The sequence below is a fragment of the Elgaria multicarinata genome, chromosome 1, assembly GCF_023053635.1.
Source record: "Elgaria multicarinata webbii isolate HBS135686 ecotype San Diego chromosome 1, rElgMul1.1.pri, whole genome shotgun sequence".
Lineage (NCBI taxonomy): Eukaryota > Metazoa > Chordata > Lepidosauria > Squamata > Anguidae > Elgaria > Elgaria multicarinata.
The window spans coordinates 23,432,097-23,450,045 of record NC_086171.1 but is presented as its reverse complement, the minus strand read 5'-3'; the positions used below and the strand labels follow the sequence as shown (position 1 = coordinate 23,450,045).

The 17,949-nt window shown below is 41.8% G+C and overlaps 1 protein-coding gene across 2 annotated transcripts in view; it reads right to left on the bottom strand.

Annotated features, from left to right (window-relative positions):
- The window catches only part of OSBPL10 (oxysterol binding protein like 10), an 86,183-nt gene extending 68,541 nt beyond the window's left edge, over positions 1 to 17,642 (bottom strand). For both annotated transcript variants that reach the window (XM_063124975.1, XM_063124986.1), the window contains exon 1: positions 17,183 to 17,642. In XM_063124975.1, coding sequence (XP_062981045.1) covers positions 17,183 to 17,556 — 374 coding nt within the window. In that variant the 5' untranslated portion in view covers positions 17,557 to 17,642. The remainder of the gene's footprint in view (positions 1 to 17,182) is intronic.
- Positions 17,643 to 17,949: the final 307 nt, after the last annotated feature.

Genomic DNA, 17,949 nt, shown 5'->3' with positions numbered 1-17,949 from the left:
TACACAGGTATCGATGAAGCTACTTATACACAAATACAATCAGGTGGAGGCAGAATGTCAGGAGCTAAATGTAAGAAATTCCAAATTAAGTGACAAGTAAAACCAAGTCAGCCCTTTCTTCTGCCAATTAAAAATACAGTAGAAGTGTAATGAGAACTCCAGTACCACAAATAGGCTTATTCAGAGAAGCTACATTTCTCATGATATTTTAATCTCCCAATATTCCAACTAAAGCAATCAGACAATGGGGTGGAAGTTATTCATAATTAGTCACCATTGAAATGAATGAGACAGGTCTGAAATCAAGTTAGTAATTTCACTGATTTCTAAGGGAGCTAAGTGCGATTAACTTTGTCTGGACCCCATGTTTTTATCTCTACTCCTAACTGTACTTTTCAAAACTAGATGCCAAATACATTTTCCACAGGGTAGTTTATTAACCATGCAGAGCGGCTTGTTAACCTCCCTGAACAACCTAACAACAAACCATGAATTGTCAAGGTTTGTTCAAGAAAAATAAGCTACACTGCATGGTTAACAAGCCACCCTGGCTGCATTTAGACAACACGATAACCCACAATTCAATAAACTCCGTTAACAACCCACACTCAACCACTGAGTGTATATTAGTGTGTTGTGTGAACAGCCCCTAAGTGTGTGTTAGGGTGTAGTGCGAACCCAATAATAGTTTAATGCGGAATTCCCAAACAAAGCCACTCTTTTGAACCAACCCTTTTCTGCTCCAACACCCATATCACAGAAGACAAACTGAGGAGGCTCACAGACAAATAACTGAGTACAAAGCAAACATGGGGGAGTTGAGCCCCAAATGCCAAATCATATATATGCTCCCACAAAGCACAACAACTTTTCAGAGAAGGTGACGCGCAAAAAAATATGCAGACATAAGACACAGCAACGCCTCTCATACCCACACATGCAAAACATGCCAAACACAAACACACAAAATCCCAGGCAAATCACACACTCCACAAACAAACCAGCTAGCAGACACATTTTAAAAACAAACATACACACACTAGGCCCATGTGTGCGCGCACACACAGCATAGGAAGATCACCCTCCAGCCCCCCAGATGCTCCCTGCCACTCCAAGGGGTACTCTCTGGGCTGCTGGGCATGCTTCAAGGCCTTAGCTAGACCTACCTCATAGTCCGTGACAGAGGAGGGAAGATCTCGCATTGTGATTAACGCGAGATCCCTCCTCCATTTACACATGAGACGCGACGACCTCAGGAGGAGAGGCGTTGTGCCCACCATTTTTTTTAAAGAGAAAGGAGCACACGAGAGCTCATGCGCTAAAGGTAAGGTTTTTTTAAATTTTAATTACTTTTCCCGCTCCCCCCACCCTACCCCCTATGGGCGCAGCTCCTGGCTCCGCGCCAACGGGCCACACGTTCCACAGTCTTGGGGTCAGCCCGGGACCGCGGAAAAAGTGAGCCCAAAGGGGAGGGCGAGATCGCCCGGTTTAGCTATGATCCAAGATAAAGCACTGGGCTGCAGCCACCCACCATTTTTATTTCCTAAGAATTCCTCTGGGTTGCAAGTGAGGCCCAGAGGCATTCTTAGAAACAAAGATGGCACTGATGACTGGCACTTCACTTTGCAGCTTCCCAGTTAAAAAAAAATCTTTGAAAAATCAGGAAGGGTTGGGATGTAGCAGGAGCCAAGTGAAGTGTACACATGCACACTGGTGCTCATGGGCACCTGTGGGAACCTCAGCAGTAGATAATTGTAAGCTGTGATCTTGTTCATTATCACTGCATTCTATATTCTCCTCTTTCATTGACAGTGACTGGGTTTAGACAATATGAAAACCAATGGTGGTTTAAGTAGACGACAGTTGGTTATTTAACCCACCGTGGGTTATCGCGTTGTGTGGAGGTTTTTTTTTAACCAATGGTTGGTTATTTGGCTAAAATCACCAACACTGTGCAGAGTTGGCTATTTGAACCACCATTGGTTATCGTGTTGAGTGGAAGGCACCATTGGTTATTTCCTCGGCCACCGAGTCTCAAGGAAAGAGCGGTCAAAAGTGGCAGCTGCCACTCTAGTCCAAATGGCAAAATAGATTTTTCAGCAGCAATGTCTGATGACATACTAGCAGGAGTACTGAGAGGAGAGAAGGCAGGGGATGAGTGAGTCAACTCAGCATGTACATAATCAACTCAACGTTGATCGATGGTTGACCATTATCATTTTATGTGGGGAGTACTCCCTAGATAAATAACTGTCAAGTTGATTATTACCCCACCGTTGACTATCATGTTGTCTGAATGTAGGCCAAAGTGTTGGTAAGGAGGCAGATGGTGGTGATCATCTTCACCAATGCCTCTTCAAATTGAAGCATAGTAAGACCATAAGAAGCAGTCTTACACCATGCAAACCTGTTCTCTGTCTAGCCTACTGACAGTCGCCGTCTGTGTTCTGAGGCAGATTTTCACATTACCTGCTACCTGATCTCTTTACCTGGAGAGGCTAGGGACTGAGCCCAGGACCTTCTGCTATTATCTGCTAATTTTTTGTTTGTTTTCTTGTTCCCAGTGGTCCTAGGAGCACTTATACCTTAAACCATCATATCAACAGGCAGAGCCAATTTGAATGTCCATAAACTCTCCTCTTCTTCCATATTATTTTAAGACTCTGATAGGGTTCGGACAACATGCCATGATTTGTCAGGGTTATTCAACCACTGATGAACTTCAGCAGTGAGAGGCGCCAAACTGCGTATGCAGCCACCACTCGGGGGTTGTCATGTCATGTGAACCCGCCAAGCGTGAGTTGGCCTAATAAATGTATTACATCATAAGGATTTTAGAATTCTTCATTAATGCAACTTTTAATCCATACACCTCAATAGCGAAAAGATAATCTAAACATAAGCATGAAACTTTGTGCCCATATTATTTTGACCACTATATAATCAGTTTCATGCTCTTTCTTTTTTGTGGTTCAAATAAACAGACCCAAATACATTTTGTTTGTGCATTAACTTATAAACCAAGATTTTGCTGGAAGATACATTTTTAAAAAATAATAATATGCATATTACCTCTCTATTTCAGTTCCTCATATGTAAAACTGAAGTGTTACCTTTCTCATATAACAGGACAAACACAAGCAAGCCACTTTGCAAGTATTGGGCTATTTAAATGATGTATAATAGTGGCAGAAGCAGCCGATAGCACTGAACATCATGTGTTTTTGCCTGTGCAAGAACATTACTGATTACCAAACCTGTATACATTCTTTGTTCCTGAACTTTGGCCTTTGAAATAAAATATGCAAAAACAGACTCAAAGTCTAAGATAGAAGATCACAGGTCCCACACTGTTCATGACAGACTTGTTAACACTTTAAAAAAATATTAATGAAGCAACTAGCAGAAAATGTTTTCCTGACATTATGTTTGACAAGGTGCTACAGTTTGCTTTGCATTACACAATACTACCTTAACTGACTTGTTGCTTAATAAAATACATGCACAGCCTAAGTTCTAGTAGTAATATTTTAAAATGTAAATTGCCAGAAAGATGCACATTTTGAGTGAACTACCAATATTTTTGGCACTTAAAATGCTGTTATGTCTACTGTTACCATTGTGAAATAGGATATACATATTAAGTAAGCTGTCTTGAGTCAGCACAGTTTGGTATTGCGGTCATACTGGTGTCCCCCTCCTCCCAAGACCTTCACAGTTCACCCTCCTTTTTAGCAAACTCTGCCTTCAGCAACAATTACTGCCAGACACCAGCAAATCTTCAATGTTATGAAGGAAAAATATTAACTTTCATGGACAGATAACCCCAAGGCTATTTTCTGTAAAAAAAAAAAAAATACACTCATTAAATCCAATAATTTTAAGTTACTGTGCTACCTATCATACCAGAATAGATATAAAATAGTTAGAGAATTGCTGAAAGAACAAGAAATCCACTAACACTAAATGGTTAAAATATCCCTATACCCATCTCTACAAATGGCACAGTTGCTTAAATGAAGTCGTACTTTGCTTCCAAAAAATGCCCAACTTCTGTAAGATCTTAATGTGAACAAACGTCTGAGCCATGGACTGGGTTCAGACAACATGATAACCAACTGCGGGTTAAATAGTCAATGGTGGGTTAAATAATCAATGGTGGGTTATCATGTCATCTGTCGGGACTTTTTCACACCACAGTTGGTTATTTGGCTGAAATAACCAACGCAAATAACCAACGGTGTGCAGAGTTGATTATTTGAACAAACGCTGGTTATCGTGTCGTGTCAGGCAACGTTGACTATTTCATTGCACACAGTCGGTTATTTTCAACGACTACAAAGGGCCCTGGCAAGAGTGACCAAAGCGGCAGCTGCCACTCTAGTCCAGCTGGCAGAACTCATAATGGCTGATGGGAGGACTGAGGTGGGGATGTGTCAATCGATGCTGGTCTTAATTCCCACCACGGTTGATTATAATCATGTAGTGTGGGGAGTACCTCCTCAATAATCAACCATGGAGTTGACTATTAACCCACCATTGACTATTGTGTTGTCTGGACCAGCCATGGAGTCACATGACGCCTCTTACATATATTGGGTGTTCTTAATTTATGTATTTAGGTTACCCTTGACTACCAGTGTAAACTTACTACAAATAAGAATGAAGATATAGGGCTGTTTTCAATGTAATAGGTCTTCTAGCTTATCAATAACAAGCAGTCATACTCATACATACTGCACAGTCTCTCCCACCTGGCTCATCCTGCCATCAGAACCAGGTAAACTAACCAGGAACTCACCAGCAAAGAACACCTTAGCATTATATCCGAACGGGGGATTCCTGGCTTATCACTCTCAAATAAGCAAGGAATCATAAGCCAAGAAAAAAAAAACCATCTTGTTAGGAGCAATGGTAAAAACAACATTAAAGTAACAGTAGTCTGGTTAATACTAGTACAATATCCTATTCTCACACAACAGATATTGGGGTACCCTTGCTGCAGGGGAACCTTAACTGATGTTTTGCTGGTATATTTGTTAAAAGGTTACATAAGTGCCCCCATTGGATTGGTACAGCGGGGAGGGAGGCCCTCAGCCTCTAAAGTCAGACTTTTAAAAAAATGGTACTGGTGGGTGAACAGTTTATCATCAGTGGCCAATGGGTGCTCATGATGAAACTCGTGCAACCACATTCCAGGCAGCACTCCAAACAGCAATGAAATGTTAGCTATAAGAGAAGCTGCACTGCTTTTCCTAGCATCAAAAGAATTATTATTTCTATGCTGGAAAAGTCAGATTTCTCTGCAGCAGTGTGCTAGCTGGGGGAGAAGGATTTCGACCCTATTAAAAACAATTTTTAAAAAAACACCTAACAACTGCAAATCCCTTGCACAACAAAGTATGTACAAGTATGATTGCTAACCAGCTTTTCACACTATCTTTATATTTAGCCCCAGCCAACTGGTTTTGCTGCCCCACACTACAAGAGACACAGTTGGGACCAGACCCAGGCTGGATGCTTTATATTTAAGCAGGAAGCCATCTGTGACACCTCCCACACTTATCTAATGTCATAGCCTGATTTAATCATAATAGTCACCGTTTCTAATTGCAAAATTAAAAACCAAGGCCAACTCGGAGCCATATTATCTTTCTATAAACCATATAATAAACAAACAAGTCCTTGGCTCTCAATTATTGTGCTAAATGAAATGAAGAATACTACACTAATTGCCCTGATTCAACACTAGCACATTGAATTATAGTCAACGACCAGCACATCCATACATTAAGATGCTAAATAAGGTCTGACTGAGGAAGCAGAAGCACCATGGTAGGAACCAGAGTCAAGCAAAAGTAAGGATATTAAACTTGGGTAATGGGGAAAATTGAATGCAGGTGCTGTCATTATCTTAGTTTCAATTTTACGAACTTTCCTCGCTTCTAGGAACCTGTTGTTTGCTTTTATTTTACAAGATTACCACCCCACTTTTCAGCCCCCAAGGCACCTTCCAGATTAAAAACACTGTAAGATGCAGTATATCAATTAAATCATTAAACAAAAACCCAGTGGCGCAAAAAGGCATAACTCAGCTGAGACAGTTAAAAATTGCCTTGCCACAGCAGGAGGTTTTAAAATTATGACAGAATAAAAGAGTCTCTGTTGCCCTCCGAAAACTCATAAGAGAGGGGGTCAACAACATGAATTTCGGGAAGGAGTTCCACAGTCTGGATGCCCCATCAAGCCGGCCCACTCTCTATATCCCCACCATCTGCACCTCCAAAGATGGTGAAATACAGAACAGGACCTCAGATATTGAATATTGCACAAGAAGTTTCATGTTGGAAGAGGAGGTCCTTCAGACAACCTAGTCCCAAGCTACTCAGGACTTTATAGGCAATATCTAGCACCATGAATTATGCATGGAAATGAATTGGAAGCCAATGCAAATAAAAGAACTACTAATGTTCTGAGAAGCAATAATCAGGAACCACTCTGGCCACTGTATTTGCACCAGCTAGAGTTTTCTCAAGACCCTATGTAAAGCACATTGCAGAAATCCAAACTGAATGTGTTCAGGGCATGAGTGACAGTGGCCAAGTGATCCAGGAAAAGGCACCACTGGTGCACAAGCCAAATATAACCAAAGGCACTCCTGGTTATTGCTGCCACTTGGGCCTCAAGGAGGGCTCCCAAACTGCAGACCTAATCCTTCAAGGGGAATGAAACCCCATGCAGAACAGACTGTATCTCCCAAGTCCAGAGCAGCTTTCCTACTTCCCAGAAGTACTTCCAACTATCACTACACCCAAACAATGGTTCAGGACTCCCACAGCTTCCTTGGCATTAGAAGAGAAAAAGTTGGACATTTTCTGCATATTGATGACACCCAACTCCAAACAACCAGCCACCCTCCACCAGCAATTTCACATAGATTGCTCATCTATGCAGAACCATTCATAAAACCCTGCATTGGGATGTACAACACCCCCCATCACCACCTTCTGGGATCCACCTGCCAGGTAAGACTGGAGCCACCACAGAACAATACTCAAAACAAAAGATTGTCCAGACTGATACCATGGATGATGGTACTGAAAGCTGCCGAGAGGTCCAGTAGAACAATTACATACTTCCACTGTCCAATTCCCAGGGTAGATTGTCCACCAGGGTGACTAAAGCCATTTTAATTACAAAGCCATCCTGAATTCAAATTGGAGAGAATTCAAGTAATCAGTATCATCCAAAAGAGCCCAGAGTTAAGCCACCACTACTCACTCAAGTAATCCATAACTGTGGGTTCTAATTATGATTCCCGCCCCCCTCCAACAGAAGTCTAATTGTGGCTTCTTTCAAATCAGATGGGAAAAGGAAGGTGGACACAACTGCCACCATCAGGGGCTAAGCCTCTCCTGGGCCCCACACAAGCCATAATGGAAAAGGCTCAAGCAAGTATATGGATGGCCTCAAGTCTCCAAACAACCTGTCTGCATTTTCTGGTTCCATGAGCTGGAAGCTATCCACCAAAATAGGACAAACAGATGCAGATGCAATGGGTATATCCCTGAATCCTGCTCTAAATGTGGACTCCAAGGTGGAGCAGATGCAAGCAGTTTTATTGGCAGAATGTTTAGCAAAATCATTGCAGCTGGCCAATATAGGTTCCTCCACTCCACCCTTGGGATTCAGATATAACAATACCTTCATAGAACAGCTCTGCTGGCCAGCACTGAGCTGATGTAAAAGGCAGTGAGGAAGTCAGATTGCTTCACCATCACTGCCGCAGCAAAGGCTCTAAAATTTGCTCTAACTTGTGATTGGTCAGACTTGGCCCAAGTCTTCCTTGAACATGGTTTATTGCGTTGTCTAAACCCAGCCATGCTAACAACCTTGGTTTGTTTAGCACCTTTTATCAGCTTAGGCTGATATACCAACTGTGCCCTTATCTGGACAGTGATAGCCTAGCTACAGTTATCCATGCTCTGATAACCTCTCGTTTGGATTACTGCAATGCGTTATACATGGGGCTGCCTTTGAAAACGGTCCGGAAGATTCAGCTGGTACAAAACAGGGCAGCCCGTTTACTAACAGGGACTGGCTGGCGAGATCACATTACGCCAGTCCTTTTACAACTTCATTGGCTGCCAGTCCAGGTCCGGGCCCGATTCAAAGTGCTGGTATTGACATTTAAAGCCCTAAACGGTTTGGGGCCAGGTTATTTGAAGGAACGCCTCCTCCCATATGTACCTACCCGGACCTTAAGATCATCTACAGGGGCCCTTCTCCGTGAGCCCCTGCCAAAGGAAGTGAGGCAGGTGGCTACTAGGAGGAGTACCCCAGTTGTGGAACGAGCTCCCCAGAGAGGTCCGCCTGGCGCCTACACTGTACTCCTTTCGTCGCCAGCTGAAGACCTTTTCATTCACTCAGTATTTTAACACTTAATTTTAACTTAAATTTAAATTATACTGTTTTAACTCTGTATTTTAACCTTATATCAATTTTGCTGCGTTGTTTTATCCTGGTTGTGCTTTTTATATTGTATTTTGTATTTGTGTTTTTACTTGTTGGTTGTTTTATGATGGTTTTAATTTTTGTGAACCGCCCAGAGCGCTTCAGCTATTGGGCGGTATAAAAATGTAATAAATAAATAAATACCACGAACAACTCATGGTTTGCTGTTGGGTTGTGAAGAGTAGGTTGTTCATGATTATCAAACCATGGTTTGTTACCACGGCTGGGACAACACGATAACCCATGTTTCAACAACAACCCATGAGTCAATGACAATCCATGGTTCAACCCATACTCAACCCTTGAGTGTGGGTTATACTAGTGTCTGAACACAGCCACTAAGTTCCTTGGGCAGGGATCTGCTGCCTATTTTGTACCTACTGAATTCTACAAAGGCACCATGCATATTGATAGTGCTGTATGTATGAAGGAATAAATAAAGGAATAGGAGGCTAAGAGGATGCAAAGATTATGTCCTACAAACCAGCATGTTTGCCTCTGCGTACCAGCACCTGGGATAAAAATGCATCCACTTTCCATTTGAGGTTGCTTATTATGTTCAATTATTCATTTGCCACTTTTCACAAAATGATTGTTTTGCTGACTTGGCATAAACACTGCTTTTTTGGTCTGTCCTGTAGCAGGCACAGCATATGAGCTAGGTTTAAGTTGGATTTATCTCCAGGATTTAACACCTTAATATCCAAGCACCTCACAGATATTAATTTAATCTCCTAACATATGAAGCTGTTCTCTTTTGAGAATAGGAAATAAGCTGTAAATAGTTGGGGTTGAGCCAAGAATCTCTGGAATCAAAATCTCTGAGAAAAGGACCTAATAATTAAGTTTGTAAGCCAATTTCTCAGCCTCTTACTGATGTGTAGCAAACTCTGCTATTATTAAATAGTTACATTTTTTTAAAAAAAATTGTCAGTAACACTATTATGTTTTAATTTCCAGCCATGTTAGCCTGACAACAAGCATTACAAATCTAACTCAAGCATTACTCTACTTAAATCTAACTCAAGTATTACTGTACTTAAATCTAACTCAACTGGTCTGGCTGCTTTCACAGCTTCAGAGCCTCCATTATTGTTAGAAACATCTATAGCAGCTGAACTGACACATCAACCCACAACCCATATATAAAGCATTTAGTGGTAGTAAATAAATATGATACCCATGGTTTAAGACAGGATTGGAATAGAATTGGAGTGTCCTATTTTGCCTAATCAATGGATTGTTGCCCTAGCATCTGTATCTGAAGCTTCTATGGATCTTAGGCTATGTCTCATTCAACAAAAAACCTTGTTTGGGGTTTATTGGACTCCACAACACCTTTGTAGTAAGGCTCGGTCTAACTTACACAATTGCTGGAGATGTAATGCACCTAATGCTCCTTTAATTCATGTTTTGGCAACGCCCAGTAGTTGCCCACTTTGGGGAGGAAGTTATAATAAGGGAAAAAAATTGTACTGAAATGATCTTTAATATGGAGCAATGTGTATATCCTCCTAAACTACCTACTGGCTTCTTGGAAGTTAACATATGATCAATGCAAATGGATTTTCAGAGCCCTTATGACAGCTAAAAGACTTGTATTATCACATTGGAAGGATAAATGCTCACCTCCCATAATGCAATGGATTGAGGACTTAACAACGCTATCAACATTTGACTGGGTGTTATATAGGCTCAACTTGTGAGTGGATAAGTACATGGATATTTGGTCTACTTTTCTTGAAACCTATGAGTAACTCTCCCCGCTCCTTTCTTTTTTTAATGAACGGTATAACTGATGGGGGGGGGAAATGATGATATTCCTATATATGTAATGTTTCTTTGTTTTTCTTTTTCACAATTTATTTTTGTTCTGTTTTGTTATCATTCACAACAAAAAGAGAGGGGGGAAACCTCAACTGAAGAAAAGCAAATCCTGTACGTGAAGATATCTAGTAAATCTCTTCAGTGCCTGCTGAACATACAAACTTGCCCACACACATCCAGAGACATTAAGACAGTTCATCAGTTCTGTAGAAATATACTCTCTAGAACAATTATACTAGCTCACGCTATATACCACAGACATGAGGAAGCATGGATAGTATTTTTTTTACTAACCCTTCACACAAGGGTAAGGCAAAAAAAAAATCAGGCTACTCCAGATTCTTCACCTCCTCTTCATAATTTAACTCTTTCCTCCATTATTAGTGAATTGGTATTGGTAATTAAGACTAAGGGTGCAATTCTATGTATGTTTAGACAAAAAAAACCAAGAGCATAAATCAGAATGTATTTTAGTGTAAGTATAATTTCACACTTGTGTGGTATAACATTACAATAGCAATTTTAGTCATATCACTAAAGGAAATCCTACTTAAATTTAAATGTAAGTTTTTTCCCCTGCATTCAATTTTTGCATACCTGGCTGGCAGTCCTAACAAAAGTAGGTATTCTATCCAGCTCTTTTAATTCCAGCAGCATGGCAAAAAGTTAAAACTTCAGAATAATAGTCATTAATTTATAGAGAGAGGCTCCCTCCCTGTATCTCAAATGCCTTTGGAGCACTGTATTACTGGCATGTAGAGAGCTGGTGGTGGTTGTTTTTACCACTCTTGCCTGCCACCTCTGTAGCCCAGTGAAACAACCCACAGTTCTGGTTTCACATGTAACAACATATGGTTTAAACAATTCAGTGTTCATAACCAAACAACAAACCATGGATTGTCTTTCTGAGTTGTTTGTGGTTAAAAAAAGGTTTGTTAGCATGGCTGAGTTTGCACATCACAACAACTCAGAACTGAACAATCTACAGGTTAAATAAACCATAGGTTAGTATGATATGCAAACCAGGTCACTTCCACTAGCTTGGTGGACTGAGTAATTCAAGGGACAATTACCTTGAAGAAGAGAAATAAATGCCGTTTTAGCTGTATACTAGAAAATGCTAAACATTTCAAAAAATTATTTCTGCAACTTCCCCTCTCTACACTTCAAGGAAATTGGAATTCTAATAAGCACTTAGAGGCATCACAAAAGCCTTATAAACTATAGGTAGACCACATGCTCTCCAGACCTGGACCAGTACAATGTAGAACCAACAAAATACAGCAACCAAGTGTCAAAAAAAGATTTTCAGAGTCTTATTGTTATTACAAACTTGTCTTCATTAATGCCAGTAAAAAATACTGAGGGGAGGGCACAAGAAGAGAAAAGAAGTCTGTCTCAGTGGGGCTAGTCGCTTAACATGCTAACCCACACTCAGTGGTTGAGTGTGGGTAGTTTTGAACCGTGGGTTGTTTGTTGACCTGTTAGTATGTAGTCTGAATGCAGCCAAGGTGGCTTTTTAACTAACCTGAACAACTCAACCACAAACCATGGGTGCTCAAGGTGTCTTGTTCAAGAAAATAAGCCACCCTGCATACATTCAGACAACACGATAACCTACAGTTCAACAAACAACCTACAGTTTAAAACAACCCACACTCAACCACTGAACGTGGTTCAGCATGTTGTGTAAACAGCTCCTCTTTCTAAAATCTAGTGAACAATATGTACTTGGATTTGTACAATTCTTTTGACACAGAAAACAAAAGGCTCCTAAGGAACTTAGGAGTCATAGTATTAAAATTCTCATAGAACCTTAACTGCTTCAGACAGGAACTAGAGTGTAAGAGTCACCTTAAGGGCTTTTCTCTTATATCTGGTGTACAAATAATTTTTGAACAGCAGCAACAATAACACAGTTTACACAAAGGACAAGTAAATAAAGACCAGTATTCAGAATAGTGCAGCTGAATTTATTCAGAGTGAAGTAATGTTTGTAGAGAACACCAAAGTATTCAGGATAGTGAAAACTCAAGATGCAATAGCTCCACTAATCTCTTCAAACTTGGTGAGTCAGCAACAAAATGGCAGATCAGATGATGCAAAGTAGCAGCAATGCTATGCAGGCTAGATAACAAGTCATCTAACTTCACATATATACTAATGATATCTAAAAAATCCAAACCTATACCTACCTACCAAAGATATCACAAATTCATAGTAGAAAGCAAATCAAAAGAATTGGCTCCATGTTAATTTCTAAACTAGCAGGGAAAAGAATTGAAAATAGTAGAGCAGATATCAAAATCTCAATACATAAAACTATGGTATTTCCACACTTAAAATATTGTGTTAAGAATAGCATCTGTATCAAAAAGGAAATTGTAAAATTAGAGAAGAAAACATACATTTATTTTGAAGTCCAATGGTTCTAAGCATTTCAAAATAATTATGTTTAAGACGATAATGAAGGTTCTGTAGAATACTTTTCTTCCACCACTGTCTGCAGCAAGGTGGTGACATTGACTACAAAAATTCAAATTGCTGGTGAAGAAAATTTGACCATGTGGAATAAAGACAAGTAAATGGAAACTGCTGGGTCAAATCCATTCCCCCAAAGGAATTGCCTTGCCCTCCTTGCAAGCTGACATTCCAAGAAACAAACAGGAATGCAGTAGAAATAAGAAGTCTTGTTAGCAGGTCAGAGGTGGAATGGGGTCAGAACTCCCAGAACTCTTTTTCTTATTGGCTGAGTTCGGAGGACACACTAATCAATGGTTGTTTCCCATTCTGTTCCTATTACCACCACCCAGTTGATTAGTGTATCGTCCGAACTCAGCCAAGGTGTATCTCCAGCAAAATGCTGGACAGGGATGATAAAAGGTTACCCCTGAAACAAGTAAACACCACTGCCAATTTAACTGTTTTAACCAGTTATTTAAGTTGGACTGTAAAAGAAGAAAAATGGAAAGTACAACATTGTTCTATTCTACAGAATTATCTTAGTAAAACAAAAGTTTAGCTCTGATAAGCAAGAGAGCAGCAATCAGTATTACCTTCGCCGACAGACGGCTGCATAAACATGACACATACAGATATTCCTCACAGTTGCTGTCTCCACCTGCAAGCTTACTAAAGTCAGAGTGACTTTGCAGAGGTCAAATTGCTCATAATGTATCTGAAAGCTATGTAAACCAAAATAATCAATATTGTCAATGCCCAAAGATTTTTGTATGAAAGAGACAACTTTTTTTCCGCTCACCCAGTGAGTATAAAATGGAACAAGATTTTAGACCCACATGCCTAGGCAGCACAGACACAAAAGTAGTCAATAGTATTTATGCAACAGAAATGGGTAAAGAAAAAGTGGGGAATAAGCCCATTGAGTTCACTGGGACTTCTGAGTACACATTTATACAATCATGCTATAAGACATTTAAAACACCTTTCCTTCTTTCCATGGAGGTATTATCTGTTGGAAAAACTGTGAACAACAACAGTCATTTATTGTAACACAATTTTTATTTATTTATTTACTGCATTTCTATACCCTCTGGCGAGTTCACAAAATGAACCTAAAATCACAGAATACAATAACATAGTAAAACATAATGGGCGTGTTCACATGCACACAGGAAGAGGGTGGCTAGGGAAACTACGGAGTGGAAAGTTAATGAAACCATGGCACATGCACCCATCATGACAAAGGAACCACACAGCACCATGTGGTTCCCTTACCTCTCCCTGTGCTGTGGTTAACCCACCATCCTTCCACTGCTGCAGCTAAGTATGCCACCAGGAATCGAGTCGCAACAGATACTGTAGCCAACGCAGAGCAATTTTGACCATAGAGAAAGTCCACGATTGCTAGAGCATCACTGGAAGTTGCAGCTGCTCTACGTGGCCATCTCTATGATCGCCATAAAGATGGCCTTTTTTTCTTTTTTTTTTAAACAGAATGGTCATTTTTAACAGATGACATGGTAAGCCACCCCAGAGGCCCTTAACCCCACTGCAAAGGGTGGTTCTCCAGGGCTGTTAAAGCAGACATCGTTGTAAGGGTTTTCCCTTCCCCCACATGACACGCTAAGCCACTATGGTTCACTCAAAAATACTAACCACCTGGCTTAGCATTATGTCTGAACAAGCCCAATTTTAAAACCTAAGTTTTAAACAGAATAAAGCCAATTAAGAGACTAGATAAAAGCTAGCAGCAGTGCAAAGGTCTAAAAACAGACGGACTAGGTTCAGACAACACAATAACCAATGGTGGTTTAAATACTCAATATTAGTTATTTAATTCACCATGGGTTATCATGTTGTGTGGAGGGAGTTTTTTAACCAATGGTTGGTTATTTGGCAAAAATACTCAATACTGCCTCTAGAGGTCAGGCAGACGCCAACTTTGTATTCCTTTCCGCGACTCCTGAAAAAATCATTATTCCAGGAAGCCTTTCCTTAATGACTAGTCACGGTTTACTGTACCTTTTGCTTCTTTTAAAATCTATTTTAAATTGTTTTATTCTGTTTTAATTTTATTTTATCTTGTACACCGCTCCAAAATTTTCAATGGGGAGCAGTATATAAATATTGTAAATAAATAATAATAAATAAATAAAAATAACCAATGCAAATAACCAATGCTGTGCAGAGTTGACTTTTTGAACCACCACTGGTTATCATGTTGTGTGGAGGGCAGATATTTCACGACTTTAAAAAACAGTTATTAGTATCCAATAACGACTGGACATAAATCTGGAAAATTAAGTTAGTGTGATCTTGGCTACCACTATCTAATCTTTAGTCTAGATCAAGTGCTATTTACAGAAACTACTAAGACATGCCTTCTGGCAGTATATTATCCCAGAAGATATGGGGTAATTGGACATGAGAACCAAATAACAGAATGCTGCCTGCTACATAAATGACTGACTGCACACTCTCTGGTCTGTATTAATCAAGCAGCAATTCCCCAATTCCATATTATGGAATCATATGATGTTTTAGAATGTTTTTAGGATGTTTTTTAACAATGTATATTATGTTTTAATTCAGTTTTATGTATTTTATATTTACTGTTCTTCCCCACCTCGATCAGAATGGAGAGGCGTGTAAGAAATAATTTATTGTTATTATTATTATTAAAAGGATAGAATTCTGCTTATCTATTCTATAAACTTATCCTATCACAAGGAAAACCATAACTCTCTACTCCATCCTTAGTTAACCTGAGTGAGAAAACAGCAGTTAATCCAGGTGAATTAATCTTATGTTACCAAAAGGTGAAAGAGAACATCACAAACTCAAAATCATCCAGTCTACATTCAAAGATGTTTTGTAAACAACATTTCTCCCTTAAGCACACAGTCCAATGGTAGGAGCCCACTTTTCTCCAAAGCTCATAAAACCCAAAAAGACAGCCACTCAAAACCCACAAATGGGCAATATCTTTATCATGCCAGAAAATAATGAGCAGGTTTCCAAGTTCTTCAGAACCCTCCCCTGTTCCCTGCTTTGCTTAATATCCAGCCTGATCAAGAGTTCATGAAAATTGGAAAGTTTGCTCACTGTTTTGTGCTGTTTTGGTTGATCCTAGTAAAAGTATTGTCCATCAGTGAATTTTGAACTGTTTCCTCTAATTCTTTTTAAACAACCCAGAATACGAACATGACAGGTTAATTAAAGTGAGCCAGTGGGGTTATTAAATATTCAATACTTGCTCTGATTAGTCAAGGTATTTCAGACTACTTACGTGGCCAATTATATGTTCTGGGCAGACAGTGGCCATGGGGAAAAGCTCTCACACAATGACTGTCAGCCCTTGTTGAGATGGTCAAATGCACTCCTGCCACATGCAAAATTAAACTCACAGCATGCATCAGGAAGCCTCAGAAAATGGAAACCTCCCACATATGGTAAAGGAAGCAGAGCAGCTTCCCAAGAACTGACAACTGTCAAGCACATGCTTCAGCAGCTCTTGCTGGCCAGGTCATTATGTGAACAGGTCCAGAGTTGGGTGGTACTATACTGAAGAGCAGCCACATACACACACAGTGGTGCACCTAAGCCTGGACCTTGGGGCTGAAGTCCAGCACCCTGCTGCCCCTCCAAACAGCCACCCAGAGGGTAGCAGTTGAAGAGGGCATCCGTTCAACAGAAACAAAAGTCCTTATATGTGAACTTAAAATGCAAAACTGCATAAGCTCAGAATTCTTTTAATAAACCATGGTTGGAAAGCATTGTAACATATTAGGAATGTAGAAGGCATTGTAAAGCACTGAACGGCAGTTGTGGAGAAGGGGAGGTGAGTTATGTGGTTCACAACTGAAGGAATATGATCTCTTTCTGGAAGTAACATGGCTTGGAACCTTAACAAGCAGCCAGGAGTGCGAAATGCCTTTCACTAAAAAGTGCCGAGGCTCCCTCGGAGTTACTCAGGGAACCGGTTGAAGAAAGAAAGAAAGTTCTACAGACTTTCCACCTACAAGACAGTGAGGGAAGAAGATGCTTGTTCGAGAACGCAACGCCCCTGTTAGAGAGAAGGGCGGGCAAAGGGGGGCGTGGAGGGGAGAGGACGTGCTAAATCCCTAATGTGGCAGGAATGGGTGTGGCAACTGAGGAAAGGGTCCCACAACCTTTCGGGTGGGAAGCGATGAAAGGAAGCGTTCGTTGCGAAAAGAAAAGAAAAGAAAAGAAAAGGCGCGAAGGTGGCGCGCCCCAATCTCGTTAGCTGGACTCGAGGAAGAGAGTTGGGAGGGGGGATCCCACGTCCTTTCCCCTCAACGCCAGAGTGGGGCAGAACAAGGGTTTCCGCGGCACAAAAAGCCAAACACCTCAATACCTGCTTTGCCAGCCTTGGAGGAGGTTGGTGTATTTGCTCAGGGACCCCTCGAGCACCGGCTCCGTCCTCCTGCCCGCCGCCAGCCCCGCCACGCCGCCGCTGCTCCCGCCCGGACTGGCCGCGGCCGAGCTGGGGCTGCTGCTGCTGCCGCCGCCGCCGCCTCCATCCGGCCTCCCCGCTGCTGCTGCTGCTGCTGCCGACTCCGCTCCTCCTCCTCCTTGCCGACCCGAGAGCCCCCGACTGGCGGAGGAGCAAGGCGACGAACCGGCCGAAGTGGGTCGGCTGCTACTCCGGCTGCTGCTGTTGCTGCCGCTGTTTGCCGCCGAGACCGCGTCGCCGCCGCTGCTCTGCGCCGCGGCCGCTGCCTTCTCCATGGAGCTCGCAGGGGAGACTTGAGGCAGCTCCGGCCTCGGCTGCACACAGTCGCCGCTGCCGGCAGGCTGGGAAATACCTGACTCATACGCGGGGAGGGGAGAGAGGAAGGGCCGGGCGAAACCCACGGCCGCTGCCTCTACCGCCTCCTCCTCCTCCTCCTCCGGGGCTGCTGGTCGAGCCGAGGGGACTCCAAGCAGAGGCGGCGCTTTGCGTCCGGTGGCGCGAAGAGATCCGCCCCGTCCGCGATCCTCTCTCAAGCCCGGCCTCTCGAGCCAGCCGCAGCCATGAATCTCTGCCGCCTCGTCGCTCGCTTTCCCCAGCAGCAGCCTCCGCCAACGCAGGGAGGGTGAGAGAGCCGCCCGCGCGGAACTCCCACCCAACTGGGAGAGGCC